Here is a 14,530-nt window from a genome sequence, read left to right on the forward strand (position 1 = left end):
AGCAGCATGCCACGGTCAACCTTTGGACACCTTCCGTGCCTCATTCCCTCCGCAGGTCACGCCTACCGAGACATCGAGAAACGGTCCGATCGTGCCTCGCACTAGCGTCTGCCACAACACGATCGGTTACGCGCACCTGCGCCATCAGCCGGGTGGGTGCACACACACCTCTCATCATCCTTACCATGCTCCGCACTACCGGCGGGGGCTCTGTGGCAGTTATCGACTGCAAGAGTCGACCGCCTCATCTTTGAGAACAAACTTCTTTGAAAAGTGTTGATCTCAGTGTGTTCCGGACTCTGTATTGGAGCGGATGTGTTTGTACCGACATGATCAAAATAAAGTTAATTCATTATAAACGAGCGAATACTTCATGTTGGGTTCGATATTACCATACGTAACATCTCGATCCCCTCATTTTGATTGGCAGTTCTAGGGATTTTGCCTTTCAGGTGCAGCTACTGGCCAGCTATACTGTTTCTCTGTACTTTTAACAGAGAATAATGAATACAGTCAATTCCAAAATATTCAACAAAGTTCAATGCCATCAGCTTCAGCTTCTACATGATTTTCATTGACTTCAGTATATTTTATTTCTTTTTAGTTCTATATATATTGAGTTTTTCTAAAGTATCAGATCAGTGATGTCATGAAGGTGTAATCCATTCACTTCTTCATTTCTCAATTTTAGAATGAGAAAAGGAAATATTTTAAAAAGTTTACTCACCATACAATCCACAAGACTTGGAGAAAGATTGAGCACAAAATAATTCAAGTTCCCTTTTAACAAAATGACGAACAGCCCATGCATCTTGGTCAACATCACCTGAAGCCAGGCCTTGGTAGGCTGTGTCAAAAAATGGAAAGAGTTTTCTTTCCTGTGGAACAGATGATGCAGTCGTCAGCAAGTCATATAGACACTCTAATTCATATACAACCAGTTTTGAAACAGCAACCTTTTGCTCTATCTCTTTCAGTATTTGTTCTCTCTATTATTGTTTACTGGAGGACAGAGTTGATGACAGTGCATCCATAATTTTTTTTCTGGTATTGAGTATGAACTGTTAAAACATACAAAGCAATTTGCTCTTTTTAAAAAATATGTACAAATCCACTTTTCCAATAGCACTATTTGTGTTTTTAATTTTTGAGCTACCAAGGTGTGGTACAGACAGCGGCAGTGGGAAAGAAAGACGAAAGGAGGCATTGAAAATAGTAGAGGAGACAGTGCCAGTGGGATATACTGTAAATCAATGGGAGAAAAAGGAGACGGGGAGAGAGACATATACAGACAGTGGCAGTGAGAGGGAGACTCTGAGTATGAAGGCTTAACTACAAAGAACAATGGGATAAGAAGGATTTAGAATGTTCTATGTTTAAAGAGCACCATTATGCTCACATGCCCAAATTTTTATTGTGGAAGGCAGAACAAAGATTATGGCAGCTGGTTACCCACTTTTTTGTCAGAGTATTTTCAGGAGGAATGTTTTCGCCTTTTTTGCACTCCAACAGGAGTATTTTTCCACTGATATTTTTAGACTCAGTCGATATCTAAATCAAGGTTAAATCATTGTATAGTTTCACAAAATATCTCTCTGGTAAGGTCTATCCTTTGATTGCCAAAAATACAGAATTATTGAAGATAAGGATATAATACAATCATTCCCAGAGAGATGTTCAGCAACTATGCTGGTGTGACTGCTTTGAAATTTGTAATCCTATTTAACAATATTATGAAAAGGGTGGTTGCTACTCACCATATAGTGAGTCATAGATAGGCACAAACAAGAAGACTGTCCGAAAATGAGCTTTAATTAGAGGCAGAACATACACAAACACACTCAAACAAATGCAACTCACATACACATGACTGCAGTATCTGCCTGTGGTCATGTGTATGTCAAATGATATAACTTACCAAACAAAAGCGTTGGCATGTTGATAGACACACAAACAAACACAAACGCACACACAAAATTCAAGCTTTCGCAATCAGCAGTTGCTTCGTCAGGAAAGAGGGAAGGAGAGGGAAAGACGAAAGGATGTGGGTTTTAAGGGAGAGGGTAAGGAGTCATTCCAATCCCGGGAGCGGAAAGACTTACCTTAGGGGAAAAACAGACAGGTATACACATATACACTCGCACACACTCACACATCCATCCCCTAAGGTAAGTGTTTCGCTCCCAGGATTGGAATGACTCCTTAAAACCCACATCCTTTAGTCTTTCCCTCTCCTTCCCTCTTTCCTGATGAAGCAACCGTTGGTTGCGAAAGCCTGAATTTTGTGTGTATGTTTGTGTTTGTTTGTGTGTCTATCAACCTGCCAGCGCTTTCGCTTGGTATGTCACATCATCACACACACACACACACACACACACACACACACATGTATATATATATATGTGTGTGTGTGTGTGTGTGTGTGTGTGTGTGTGTGTGTGTGTGTGTGTCTGCTTGTGTCTGTATATGTGTGGATGGATATGTGTGTGTGTGTGTGTGTGTGCGAGTGTATACCCGTCCTTTCTTCCCCCTAAGGTAAGTCTTTCCGCTCCCAGGATTGGAATGACTCCTTACCCTCTCCCTTAAAACCCACATCCTTCCCTCTTTCCTAATGAAGCAACCTTGGGTTGCGAAAGCTTGAAATTTATGTGTTTGTTTGTGTGTTTTTTATTGTCTACTATCAACATACCAACGCTTTCGTTTGGTAAGTAACAGAATCTCGTCCGCCCAAATCAAACCCACCAACAAGCAACAGTACCTCCATTATGACAGCTGCCACCCATTCCAATTCAAACGGTCCCTTCCCTACAGCCTAGGTCTTCGTGGCAAACAAATCTGTTCCAGTCCGGAATCCCTGAACCATTACACCAAGAACCTGAAAACAGCTTTCGCATCCCGCAACTACCCTCCCGACCTGGTACAGAAGCAAATAACCAGAGCCACTTCCTCATCCCCTCAAACCCAGAACCTCCCACAGAAGAACCACAAAAGTGCCCTACTTGTGACAGGATACTTTCCGGGACTGGATCAGACTCTGAATGTGGCTCTCCAGCAGGGATACGACTTCCTCAAATCCTGCCCTGAAATGAGATCCATCCTTTATGAAATCCTCCCCACTCCACCAAGAGTGTCTTTCCGCCGTCCACCTAACCTTCGTAACCTCTTAGTTCATCCCTATGAAATCCCCAAACCACCTTCCCTACCCTATGGCTCCTACCCTTGTAACTGCCCCCGGTGTAAAACCTGTCCCATGCACCCTCCCACAACCACCTACTCCAGTCCTGTAACCCGGAAGGTGTACACGATCAAAGGCAGAGCCACGTGTGAAAGCACCCACGTGATTTACCAACTGACCTGCCTACACTGTGAAGCTTTCTATGTGGGAAAGACCAGCAACAAACTGTCCATTCGCATGAATGGACACAGGCAGACAGTGTTTGTTGGTAATGAGGATCACCCTGTGGCTAAACATGCCTTGGTGCACGGCCAGCACATCTTGGCACAGTGTTACACTGTCTGGGTTATCTGGATACTTCCCACTAACACCAACCTGTCAGAACTCCGGAGATGGGAACTTGCCCTTCAGTATATCCTCTCTTCTCGTTATCCGCCAGGCCTCAACCTCCGCTAATCTCAAATTGCCGCCGCTCATACCTCACCTGTCTTTCAACAACATCTTTGCCTCTGTACTTCTGCCTCAACTGACATCTCTGCCGAATCTCTTTGCCTTTACAAATGTCTGCTTGTTTCTGTGTATGTGTGGTTGGATATGGGTGTGTGTGCGAGTGTATACCTGTCCTTTTTTCCCCCTAAGGTAAGTCTTTCCGCTCCTGGGATTGGAATGACTCCTTACCCTCTCCGTTAAAACCCACATCCTTTCGGCTTTCCCTCTCCTTCCCTCTTTCCTGATGAAGCAACCGTTGGTTGCGAAAGCTAGAATTTTGTGTGTATGATTGTGTTTGTTTGTGTGTCTATCGACCTGCCAGCGCTTTCGTATGGTAAGTCACATCATCTTTGTTTTTAGATATATTTTTCCTGCGTGGAATGTTCCCTTCTATATATATATATATATATATATATATATATATATATATATATATATATATAAACAAAGATGATGTGACTTACCGAACGAAAGTGCTGGCAGGTCGATACACACACAAACAAACACAAACACACACACATATTTAAATATGTCTGCTTGTGTCTGTATATGTGTGGATGGATATGTGTGTGTGTGCGAGTGTATACCTGTCCTTTTTTCCCCCTAAGGTAAGTCTTTCCGCTCCCGGGATTGGAATGACTCCTTACCCTCTCCCTTAAAACCCACATCCTTTCGTCTTTCCCTCCCCTTCCCCTCTTTCCTGATGAGGCAACAGTTTGTTGCGAAAGCTTGAATTTTGTGTGTGTGTTTGTGTTTGTTTGTGTGTCTATCGACGTGCCAGCGGTTTCGTTTGGAAAGTCACATCATCTTTGTTTTTAGATATATTTTTCCCACGTGGAATGTTTCCCTCTATTAATTTGTGTCTGTATATGTGTGGATGGATATGTGTGTGTGTGCGAGTGTATACTCGTCCTTTTTTCCCCCTAAGGTAAGTCTTTCCGCTCCCGGGATTGGAATGACTCCTTACCCTCTCCCTTAAAACCCACATCCTTTCGTCTTTCCCTCTCCTTCCCTCTTTCCTGATGAGGCAACAGTTTGTTGCGAAAGCTTGAATTTTGTGTGTATATTTGTGTTTGTTTGTGTGTCTATCGACCTGCCAGCGCTTTTGTTTGGTAAGTCTCATCATCTTTCTTTTAGATATATATATATATATATATATATATATATATATATATATATATATATATATATATATATATATGTGTGTGTGTGTGTGTGTGTGTGTGTGTGTGTGTGTGTGTGTGTGACTCAGCATCTCAGGTGTATGTTGACTAGTAGCTATCCTTTTCATAATATTGTTACACTTAACCCTATTTAATGTATATACAACATTGGGCTATGTTAGTAATACACAGCTTGCTACTGTTAACAGTTCTCTGCAAGTGTAAAATGCAAGTGTTAACTCCTGCATAAAGCAAAGAGAGTGCAATTGTCATTTATGCAAAACAGATAGATCAGCAGTAGCATATCATGCACTGGGACCAGGGGACCCCCAAATTTGTTTCTCAGATATTGAGGTTTTACCAAGATATAATCGTTGCTATGATATGATGTACAGGAGACCATAGAAATGCAAAAGCACAAAAAAAATTCAATGGAAAAGAAGAAGGACTGAAATTATTCATATTGTGGGCCTTAGTGCTAAATACAACAGACAGCACCAACTTTTCCCCACTAAAAGCTCCATAGTGTAGGTCGACATGACTACATGGTCTTAGCAGTGGTCTGTTGATGTCACAACATGACCAGTGCAAGGAAACATATTTACAGTTTGGCTTGCTGAGCTTGCTTGAGATTGCTACTGCTTTGTGAGGTGTAAAAAAGTCTGATGAAGTCTCCACCATCGGAAGCTGAAATGGTAGGTAGAGAATTATGCCTTTGACCATGGCCTAAGGCTCATAAAACAAAAATCACAAATAATTCTCTGCAACTTAAAAACAAGATATTTTAGTATACTTAGAACTGTGTGGTATACTGATATTATCATTACTGGGGGTGAATTCCCTAAAATCTGACATGATTCATTTGTTTAATGGGAGAGATATGCACAATAACACAGTCATTAGCACCTTTTTCATTAGTTAAAATACAGGGCGGCGCACGAAATGCGTTACCAATTGTTTCTTTCACAGGTTACGATGCACATTAGATATCCCTCTGGGATCTCTACAGCAGTACCAGCAGAGCTTGGAAAAACAAATGAGTTACGAAATGACGTTTAATTCGCGATACTGCTGCTAGGAGACTAGTAAGCAGCAATGGCTGACAATGGAAGACTGATGACACAGCAACGATCGACAACTGTGTTACTTTTCATGAAATGAAAAACCTTGTTGTGACTCAGAGGCATTTTCGACAACAATTTAACGCATGATGGGTCCCTTGCAAGAAGACCATCCACAGGTTGTACGATAAATTTGTACAGGAAGGAACAGTATTGGAAGCGAAGTGACCTCAGCCTAAGCCTGTTTGTTCGCCGAAGAATATTGAAGTGGTACGAGTTGCTGTACAGAGAAGTCCCGGGAAATCATGTAAAAAGACAGCAGTGCAACTGGGAATATCCAGACACTCCATTCAACGCATTCCTAAAAGTAACCTCCAGATGTACCCATACAAGATGACCTGTGCACAGAAGCTCACTGAAGAACACAAGCAGCAGAGACTACTGTTTGCTCAGTGGGCGGAGGATAGGGAAGAAACTCTCAACAATGTGCGGTTTTCAGACGAAGCGCATTTTCATTTAGACAGTGTGGTTAACAAACAAAATGTACGCTTTTGGGCCACTGAAAATCCACAAGTGCTTCATGAATGACAACATTATGCTCTGAGGATTACAGCGTGGGCAGCAATTTCCACTCATGGACTTATTGGACCCTTTTTCTTTGAAGGAACTGTGAACAGCGAGCGTTATTTTAGCATGCTTCGCAATAGTTTCATTCCACAGCTTATTGCTATTGCCTTGCCCTTCAACATGCAGTGGTTCATGCAAGATGGAGCAAGGCCACATATTGCAAACACTGTGTTGGGAGTTTTTACACGAGCATTTCGACATGCAGATCATTTCACTCAGATTTCCAGGTCGCTTCAATGATGGACAAAATTGGCCCCCCAATAGTCCAGACCTCAATCCATGTGACTTTTTTCTTTGGGGGTACCTAAAGGAAAAAAATTTTCCGAAACGTCCATGTGATTTAATGGAGCTCAGAAGACTTATTCTTCAAGCTTGCAATGAAATTACGGGAGACATGTGCCGTAGGGTAATCACTAACTTCAGTGTTCATTTGAAGGAAGTAAGGAAATGGTGGACATATTGAGCATGTGCTGAGTTAGAACAAATCTCCATGGACGGCTCTTCATTGTAGTATATGTTCCTTTCAGATTGTATTGACAATAAAGTTTATATTCAAAAACAAAATGGTAACACATTTCATGCACCACCTGTAAATTCATGGAAAGCATAGCAACTAGAATATTAAATAGTTAATAAAGATTAATAACCATAATAAGTAAAAGAAAGCTCTGAAAATGGTAGCTGCACAAAAAGATGCTCAATATACTATAGCAAGCAAAAGTTGATGGATGGATGTTATAGTTCATGTTATATAGATCTGTGAATGACTAAAATATACATCAAACAATATGTTACGCACCTGAATAATGTCAGCAATCCTATCCCACTGTTCTTGTGTTGGATCACAGCCGGTAGGATTGTGGGCACATGGATGTAACACCACCACAGAATATTTAGGAGCAGATGACAAGTCTTCAGTTAGACCCTCAAAATCTAGTGCCTTATTCAGAGGATGCCAATACCTGTACTCCTTCAAGTGTGTGAATCCACTTCGAGACATAACTCTGTGATGGTTATCTGAAATATTATGCAACAGTTACAACTATATGGAAATTCAGGCTATTTCAGTAAATTTGAGAGAGGAAATCTTTTCAAGTGATCATTTGAGTTGTAGTGTCATGTTACCACAATGTTTCCAAAGGTTTCCTACTGATACCTGTAGGGTTTTTGCTACATGTTTTGCCACCCTGACAACTGAAAACAACAGCACAACAATGGAAATCTCCTATTACACTATCAATCATTAAACTATGGTATTTACTCGAATCTAAGCCGCACTCGAATCTAAGCCGCACCTGAAAAATGAGACTCGAAATCAAGGAAAAAAAAAATTCCCGAATCTTAAGCCGCACCTGAAATCTGAGACTCGAAATTCAAGGGCAGAGAAAAGTTTTAGGCCGCACCTCCAAATCGAAACAAAATTGGTCCATTGTAATATGAGACACAATTTAGGTCGAATGAATGACGATACAGTTACAATAGTTTGTTTTGAGACGTAGGCTTAGCAGTTAAGCTTTACCAGGTAGCCATTGCTATGTGTGAGGGGCTCTGTCCGTATTTATACGGGTACCCTTCCTTTATCACGTGCTTCGTCTGGTTTGAATTGATTGCTTATTTTTCTTTGATGTGATAAGCGCAGTTTTCTTTGTTATAGGTGTTTACGTCACTCTAAGCTGAAAATGCATTACTGTACTGTGTCATGCATTGTTTGTCGCATTCTGATAGTGCGTGTTTACGGCCTGTCGAAGCTCGCGGCATGGCTTGCTTTTGTGCGCGCTACCGCCGCTAACAATTAAAAAAAATAGAAGAGAGGAATCGTCTCACTAGCGAAACAATGGCAACAGACTGCTATTTGTTGTTACTTACACTGCTGCTTTCTTTGATAATGATCAACAAGAACCAAATAATAGACTGCTTATGATAGAAGATTTTCTGAACGAGAGTTTAGCCAAAAATTTTCTCCGTTTGAAAATCTTTGCAGACGCCTCTTTAGTACATTACATTCTGCACAGAAATTAGAGTCATCTTAGATTTAAAAATCTAGTCCATTCCGTGCTTCATTTATGACTGTATCACTATTACACATAAGAATAATACGAATATAAACATGACATGATATGTATATTCTTCCGCGTTTGCTGATATCTCACTCTACTTTCGTAGTTTATTAGGCAGACAGAATTTAAATGAGATAGCATCAAACACGAAAGAATACGTGGCAAAATGTTTATATTCGTATTATTATTATGGGGAAGAGAATACTGCATGTGATTCACAATTCATAAAAGTTCCTATTAGGAACCATCTCTTCTCACAGGTAGGAAAAAATTCAGAACGTAGAGTTGGCCATATTGACAAACATCCCTAACAGTTTTGCCAGTCGGATTTTCGTAGTACATTGAAACGCTGCAACATTCGAAGATGAACAGTACGGAATTTGTATTTACTTCGATAGATAACGTATGAAAATGCAGTGGTCGCAACTCGGGGCGGAGGAAAAAAAGCTCGTTTTCCACCTTTTTTTTTAAATTTATTACTGACGCAGAGGTTTTGGCGCCAGTATTTATCTTTGTGTCTGCAAAGCATGCCTGTGTACCGCTACATATATTCGACGGCAGAAATTAGTTGTGGCGGCACCTACCAACATTTTTCAGAACTTCCGCTTACTTTGCACTCGATTCTAAGCCGCAGGTGGTTTTTTGGATTACAAAAACCGGAAAAAAAGTGCGGCTTAGATTCGAGTAAATACGGTAAGGTGATCAGATGTCCTCATTTTCAGGAGCTGGTCCTAAATTTTCATCCTATGACCTCACTTCCTTTAAAACTGATTGAAGACAACAAAATTCCTCAATTTCCTATCTTTTGTCATCAATTTTTGAAATTACCCAAAATAATTGAAATAGGAAGAATTTGATGAAGATTTTAAACTAGAGCTCAACTCAACTATACCAGTGCAACCAAATCTGGCATAAATTACTTATTTCATTTAATTGCAAGAAAATCAACTAATAAAGACATGGACCAGTTTTCTGGTGCAAATGAATTTTTCCTTGAATTTAGAACTTACGCAGTACTGATTGGAGATGTGCTGAAGCATCAAACTAGGTCATCTGGAGAACTATGGTGTTATTTTGTTTCTGTTTTAATGGAAGTATTTGTAGAATGAGGAATAAATCTCATCTTCTTCAGGAGGTTGGGAGGTCCTTGTGATTAAATAAATAACTCGTGCCTTGTTTGTATTTTCTATTGACCGTTCTACAACTTTAATTAATCAGTCCAGTGGCACAGTGTTCTAAGTGGAAGGTTTTTGAGCACTCGTCTGAGCTCGGTCATTATTCAAATCCTGGTGAGGCATGGATGTTATGATTGTCTCAAGGCACTGATTCTTGCCCTTCCACGAAGTCAGTGGCGCTAAATTGGGGACAGGGGACTGCTTATAGCCCAGTGAGTTGCTCACTCTGGTGGTTAAACCCAAAGTCAAAACTCTCAGTAGTGGCTCCTTTACTTTTGAGGTAGGTACAGGCAGTGTGTTTACTTTTGTCAGAGTAAATAAATACTTATTAAGTAACTGTTCTGTAAGCTTTTGAAAACGATTTGGTGTTTTAATTTTTCCTCTTTTACATTTTTCTCCTAATATTCTCAACTCAGTTTTTTCATTATTTGATTTGAAATTAATTATTTCTGCCCTTTGCCGCCGCTAAATTTTGCAACCCTAGGGAGCTGCCTAGTTTTGCCTAATGGTGAAACAGCACTGCATACCTATACTCCTTCAAGTGCATGTCTCCACTTCTAAGCATAACTCTGCGATGGTTATCTACAATATTATGCAACAGTTTCAACTATATGTGGATGCAAGCTATTTCAGCAAATTTCATTGACGAAATGTTCTCAAGTTGCCAGATCAGTTGTCATGTCATGTTGCCACAGTGTTTCCATGGGTTTACTAATTGTCATCTACCTGTGAAGTCATGTGCACTGACAACCAATGATAGACATTAGCATGAGAATACAAAAGTCCATTCTGAACCCAGTGAATAAAAAAGTCCATTCTGAACCCAGTACAGCTATACAGAGCCTGTATGCAAATTATTTTTACCTGTAGCGTTGTGGATGTGAATTTCACCATTCATCATGAATTCATTCAACCATAAATATCATTAGGGAGTATATGAATCCCCACATAGGTATCAGAATTACAAGAACACTGAAGGGATTTTGGTAAGATGCTGAAACTAATTGCAGCTAATCTGCTTTTTGCCTACAATATTAATCTACAACAGTAAATTTACATATGTGCGCCTGTGTCTGTATATGTGCGGATGGATATGTGTGTGTGTGTGTGTGTGCGCACGAGTGTATACCTGTCCTTTTTTCCCCGTAAGGTAAGTCTTTCCACTCCCGGGTTTGGAATGATTCCTTACCCTCTCCCTTAAAACCCACACCCTTTCGTCTTTCCCTCTCCTTCCCTCTTTCCTGATGAAGCAACCTTGGGTTGCGAAAGCTTGAATATTTTTGTGTGTGTTTGCGTGTTTTATATTGTGTCTATCAACATACCAGCGCTTTCTTGTTTGGTAAGTTACAATATCTTTGTTTTTTATATATAAAGTAAATATACTGTATGCTTTTAGTCTGTTGAATAAACATCAAAGGTAAAAAGACCTAGGACAAACTTTAGCATTAACCCTGATGTATGGTTGGAATGGTTACATTAGCTGAGTAATGAAGATCCTGACTGTGATATTGCTGACTCAGAGAAAGAGGATTGTGTACATGGAAGTGGTCATGATTCAGGAACAGATCAAGAAGTGTCAGAAAATGATCAGTTCATACTCACAGGAAGAAGTAATTCAAGAGGATGTTTTGTATTTTATTTTATTTTAGGAGAAAATGCAGTAGCTAGATGAAGGAAAAGTAAAGGTCATACCAGTGTTAGAACAATATCTCACAATATTATCATTCATTTACCTTGACCCAAAAATGAGGCTCATACAACAAAGACAGAAAGAGATACTATGAACTTATTTTGAATGAAAATATAATACCCATTACTGCAACATGTACAAATATTTACATTGATGAAGTTTGTGATAGCTTTTCTTGTTATATCCTAGCCAGTAATGCCACCCGAGCCCGCTGCCAAAAGGTTGGCAGCATCAAAGTCCGGACGCCGTCCGCATAAGCAGCGCCAGCGAGACAGGAAATCGCCGCAAGTCTGCGCGCGCCACCGCTGGCTTCTGGCTTCTTAAGCGCTGGAGTCGCGAGCGCTAGGACAGTTCTGTATTCGCCGCTCAGTTGTATACTCGCCACCGAATTGTGTACTTGCTAGTCAGCTATGTGTTCATCGCAGCAGATTTGTTGTTTGTCGTCAGCCGACGCTGACCTAGCCGCTCCGACTCGAACTAGACAGATTTCTGTAGACACGGAGTTCACTACTGTGTTTCTGTATCTTCGTTAATAAAGATAAGTACCGACTTTTATTTAATCAGAGTGTTTGGGTTTTCATCTTTCTGTTCACTGTTCCAGCGGACCGGTCGGCCCGCTATTAAAAGTGTGGCGGTGACTTCGTAAGCCGTTTCTACAGCGAATTGTTTGTCGCTACGAACGCCGCCACAAAATTTCTAGGGAAAGGAATGTTAATGAAACACACATTATAGAGACCATAGCATGCATTGCTTTGTAATATCTGTGTGGATCTCTGAGATATTCTAGAAAGAGTTTATGAAAGCTGTGCGATAACTCAAAGGGGGACGAACTTGAATCATGCTTCTTATGCATGAGTGAAAATTGATTCAGGCTGCACTTGAGATTGTGACAATGCTTGCCTGCTTTGTTTACCTCTTCTTTTGTTGTCCTTGGTGTCTACGTACTGGCTGAAAACTGGAGTATGGAAGTACAACACTGACTACTTTAAATAATGTAGCTGACAGGTACACATTTGTATTTCACAATTATTTGCTTTCACTTTTTACAATCCTCCATATATACATTTAATATGGCCAGCACACTATTGTTTTAACTTTCGATAAGCCTCATTAATAGGCTGCAGGTGAACATCCACATACTGCTACCTTGGTTTCCTGTTGAACATCTACGAGCAGTAAAAACCTAACCACAAAGTTCACAGTTCTTGAAGAATACAAAGGTACGTATGGAGCAGACACTGCCATTGTTTTAACACACAGCCTATTGGTGTAACACTTATTTCATTGTTAAGTTGATGCATTGTTGTCGTTCTAACCAACACAGGTTCCTCATATGAAACTCAGGCATGGACTGTCTCGGGCAGTGCGGGATTAGCCGAGCAGTTTTAAGGTGCTGCAGTCATGGACTGTGCAGCTGGTCCCGGCGGAGGTTCGAGTCCTCCCTCAGGCATGGGTGTGTGTGTTTACCCTTAGGATAATTTAGGTTAAGTGGTGTGTAAGCTTAGGGACTGATGACCTTAACAGTCAAGTCCCATAAGATTTCAAAGACATTTGAACATTTGATTGTCTCGGGACCAGAAATCGGGCCCTTATGTATCCTAACAACAATAGGTGCTGAAACTAAATATTGATGAAAGTTTGATTTACAGAAATTAACATGAAAACTTAACTCATTAAATTAACTGAATACATCGAAAAATTCTGTCTTTTTAACAGTTTCTTCTACTATAAGAGTTAGGCCGAATTATTTGTTTAAATCGTGAAATTAACAAATATAGTAACACAAACAATACTTTTGACAAAACTATTAATTATTTTTGAATTAATGAAGGGCTTGCTTTGCTAACATGTTTTCAAATAGAGCCAAATAGATATTTTTACTAGCATTTTGTCTTCCAAATGTTTACAATTATTACATAATTTATATTTGTTTATAAGTCAACAATAGAATTTAGGTTACAATGCAATTACTGATTTCACCTATAACAAAAGATACTAATTAGGCATAATCAAAATAAATTAGAAAATCAATTACATAAAACTAAGCACAAAATTAGATCTGGTGTTATATTCTTTAAAACTGAGGGCCAACCTTTCTCTTTTATGGAAATGCAGATTATATTCACATATGTTAATGGTAATTAGTTAAAACTGAAAAAATGAATTTAAAGGAGGCAGATGGCTAAACAAGAGGGGAAGTTAAAATATCCCAGCTTGCTTCATCACAAGATGTCCAAGACTTGACAGTATGTTTGATAGAGGTGTTCATGGAGAGAATAACAAACTGGCTGCTATCAGAGAGGTACTGGGGTTATTTACGAAAAATTGCCAAAAATATTTATTGTCTAATGTATACCTTATTATATTTGTTTATTAATTGTATTATATTTGGATTTAAATAAAAAAGTCCTAAAATCATTCATATACACTGTTCAAAGTGTCCAGAAACATCTTTTATGTTGTGAATGATACTTATCATCTGTGTGAGTGACCGTGTCAGGAAATATTGCACAAATAATTGTGAGTTAAATTATACCCAAGCTGGTGTCAATTCTTTTTATTATCCATCTGGACCCCCCATGAACCATGGAACTTGCCGTTGGTGGGGAGGCTTGCGTGCCTCAGCGATACAGATGGCCGTACCGTAGGTGCAACCACAACGGAGGGGTATCTGTTGAGAGGCCAGACAAACATGTGGTTCCTGAAGAGGGGCAGCAGCCTTTTCAGTAGTTGCAGGGGCAACAGTCTGGATGATTGACTGATCTGGCCTTGTAACATTAACCAAAACGGCCTTGTGCTGGTACTGCGAACGGCTGAAAGCAAGGGGAAACTACAGCCGTAATTTTACCCGAGGACATGCAGCTTTACTGTATGATTAAATGATGATGGCGTCCTCTTGGGTAAAATGTTCCGGAGGTAAAATAGTCCCCCATTCGCATCTCCGGGCGGGGACTACTCAAGAGGACGTCGTTATCAGGAGAAAGAAAACTGGCGTTCTACGGATCGGAGCTTGGAATGTGAGATCCCTTAATCGGGCAGGTAGGTTAGAAAATTTAAAAAGGGAAATGGATAGGTTAAAGTTAGATATAGTGG

General features: G+C 40.1%; 1 protein-coding gene across 1 annotated transcript in view; it reads right to left on the bottom strand.

The window, feature by feature from the left end:
• The window catches only part of LOC126252620 (aspartate aminotransferase, cytoplasmic-like), a 94,561-nt gene that overhangs the window by 19,914 nt on the left and 60,117 nt on the right, over positions 1-14,530 (bottom strand). The window contains exons 4-5 of the mRNA XM_049953521.1: positions 7,315-7,532; positions 728-878 (exon numbers count right to left, since the gene is read on the bottom strand). Coding sequence (XP_049809478.1) covers positions 728-878; positions 7,315-7,532 — 369 coding nt within the window. The remainder of the gene's footprint in view (positions 1-727; positions 879-7,314; positions 7,533-14,530) is intronic.

Source organism: Schistocerca nitens, chromosome 4 (assembly GCF_023898315.1).
Source record: "Schistocerca nitens isolate TAMUIC-IGC-003100 chromosome 4, iqSchNite1.1, whole genome shotgun sequence".
Classification (NCBI taxonomy): Eukaryota; Metazoa; Arthropoda; class Insecta; order Orthoptera; family Acrididae; genus Schistocerca; species Schistocerca nitens.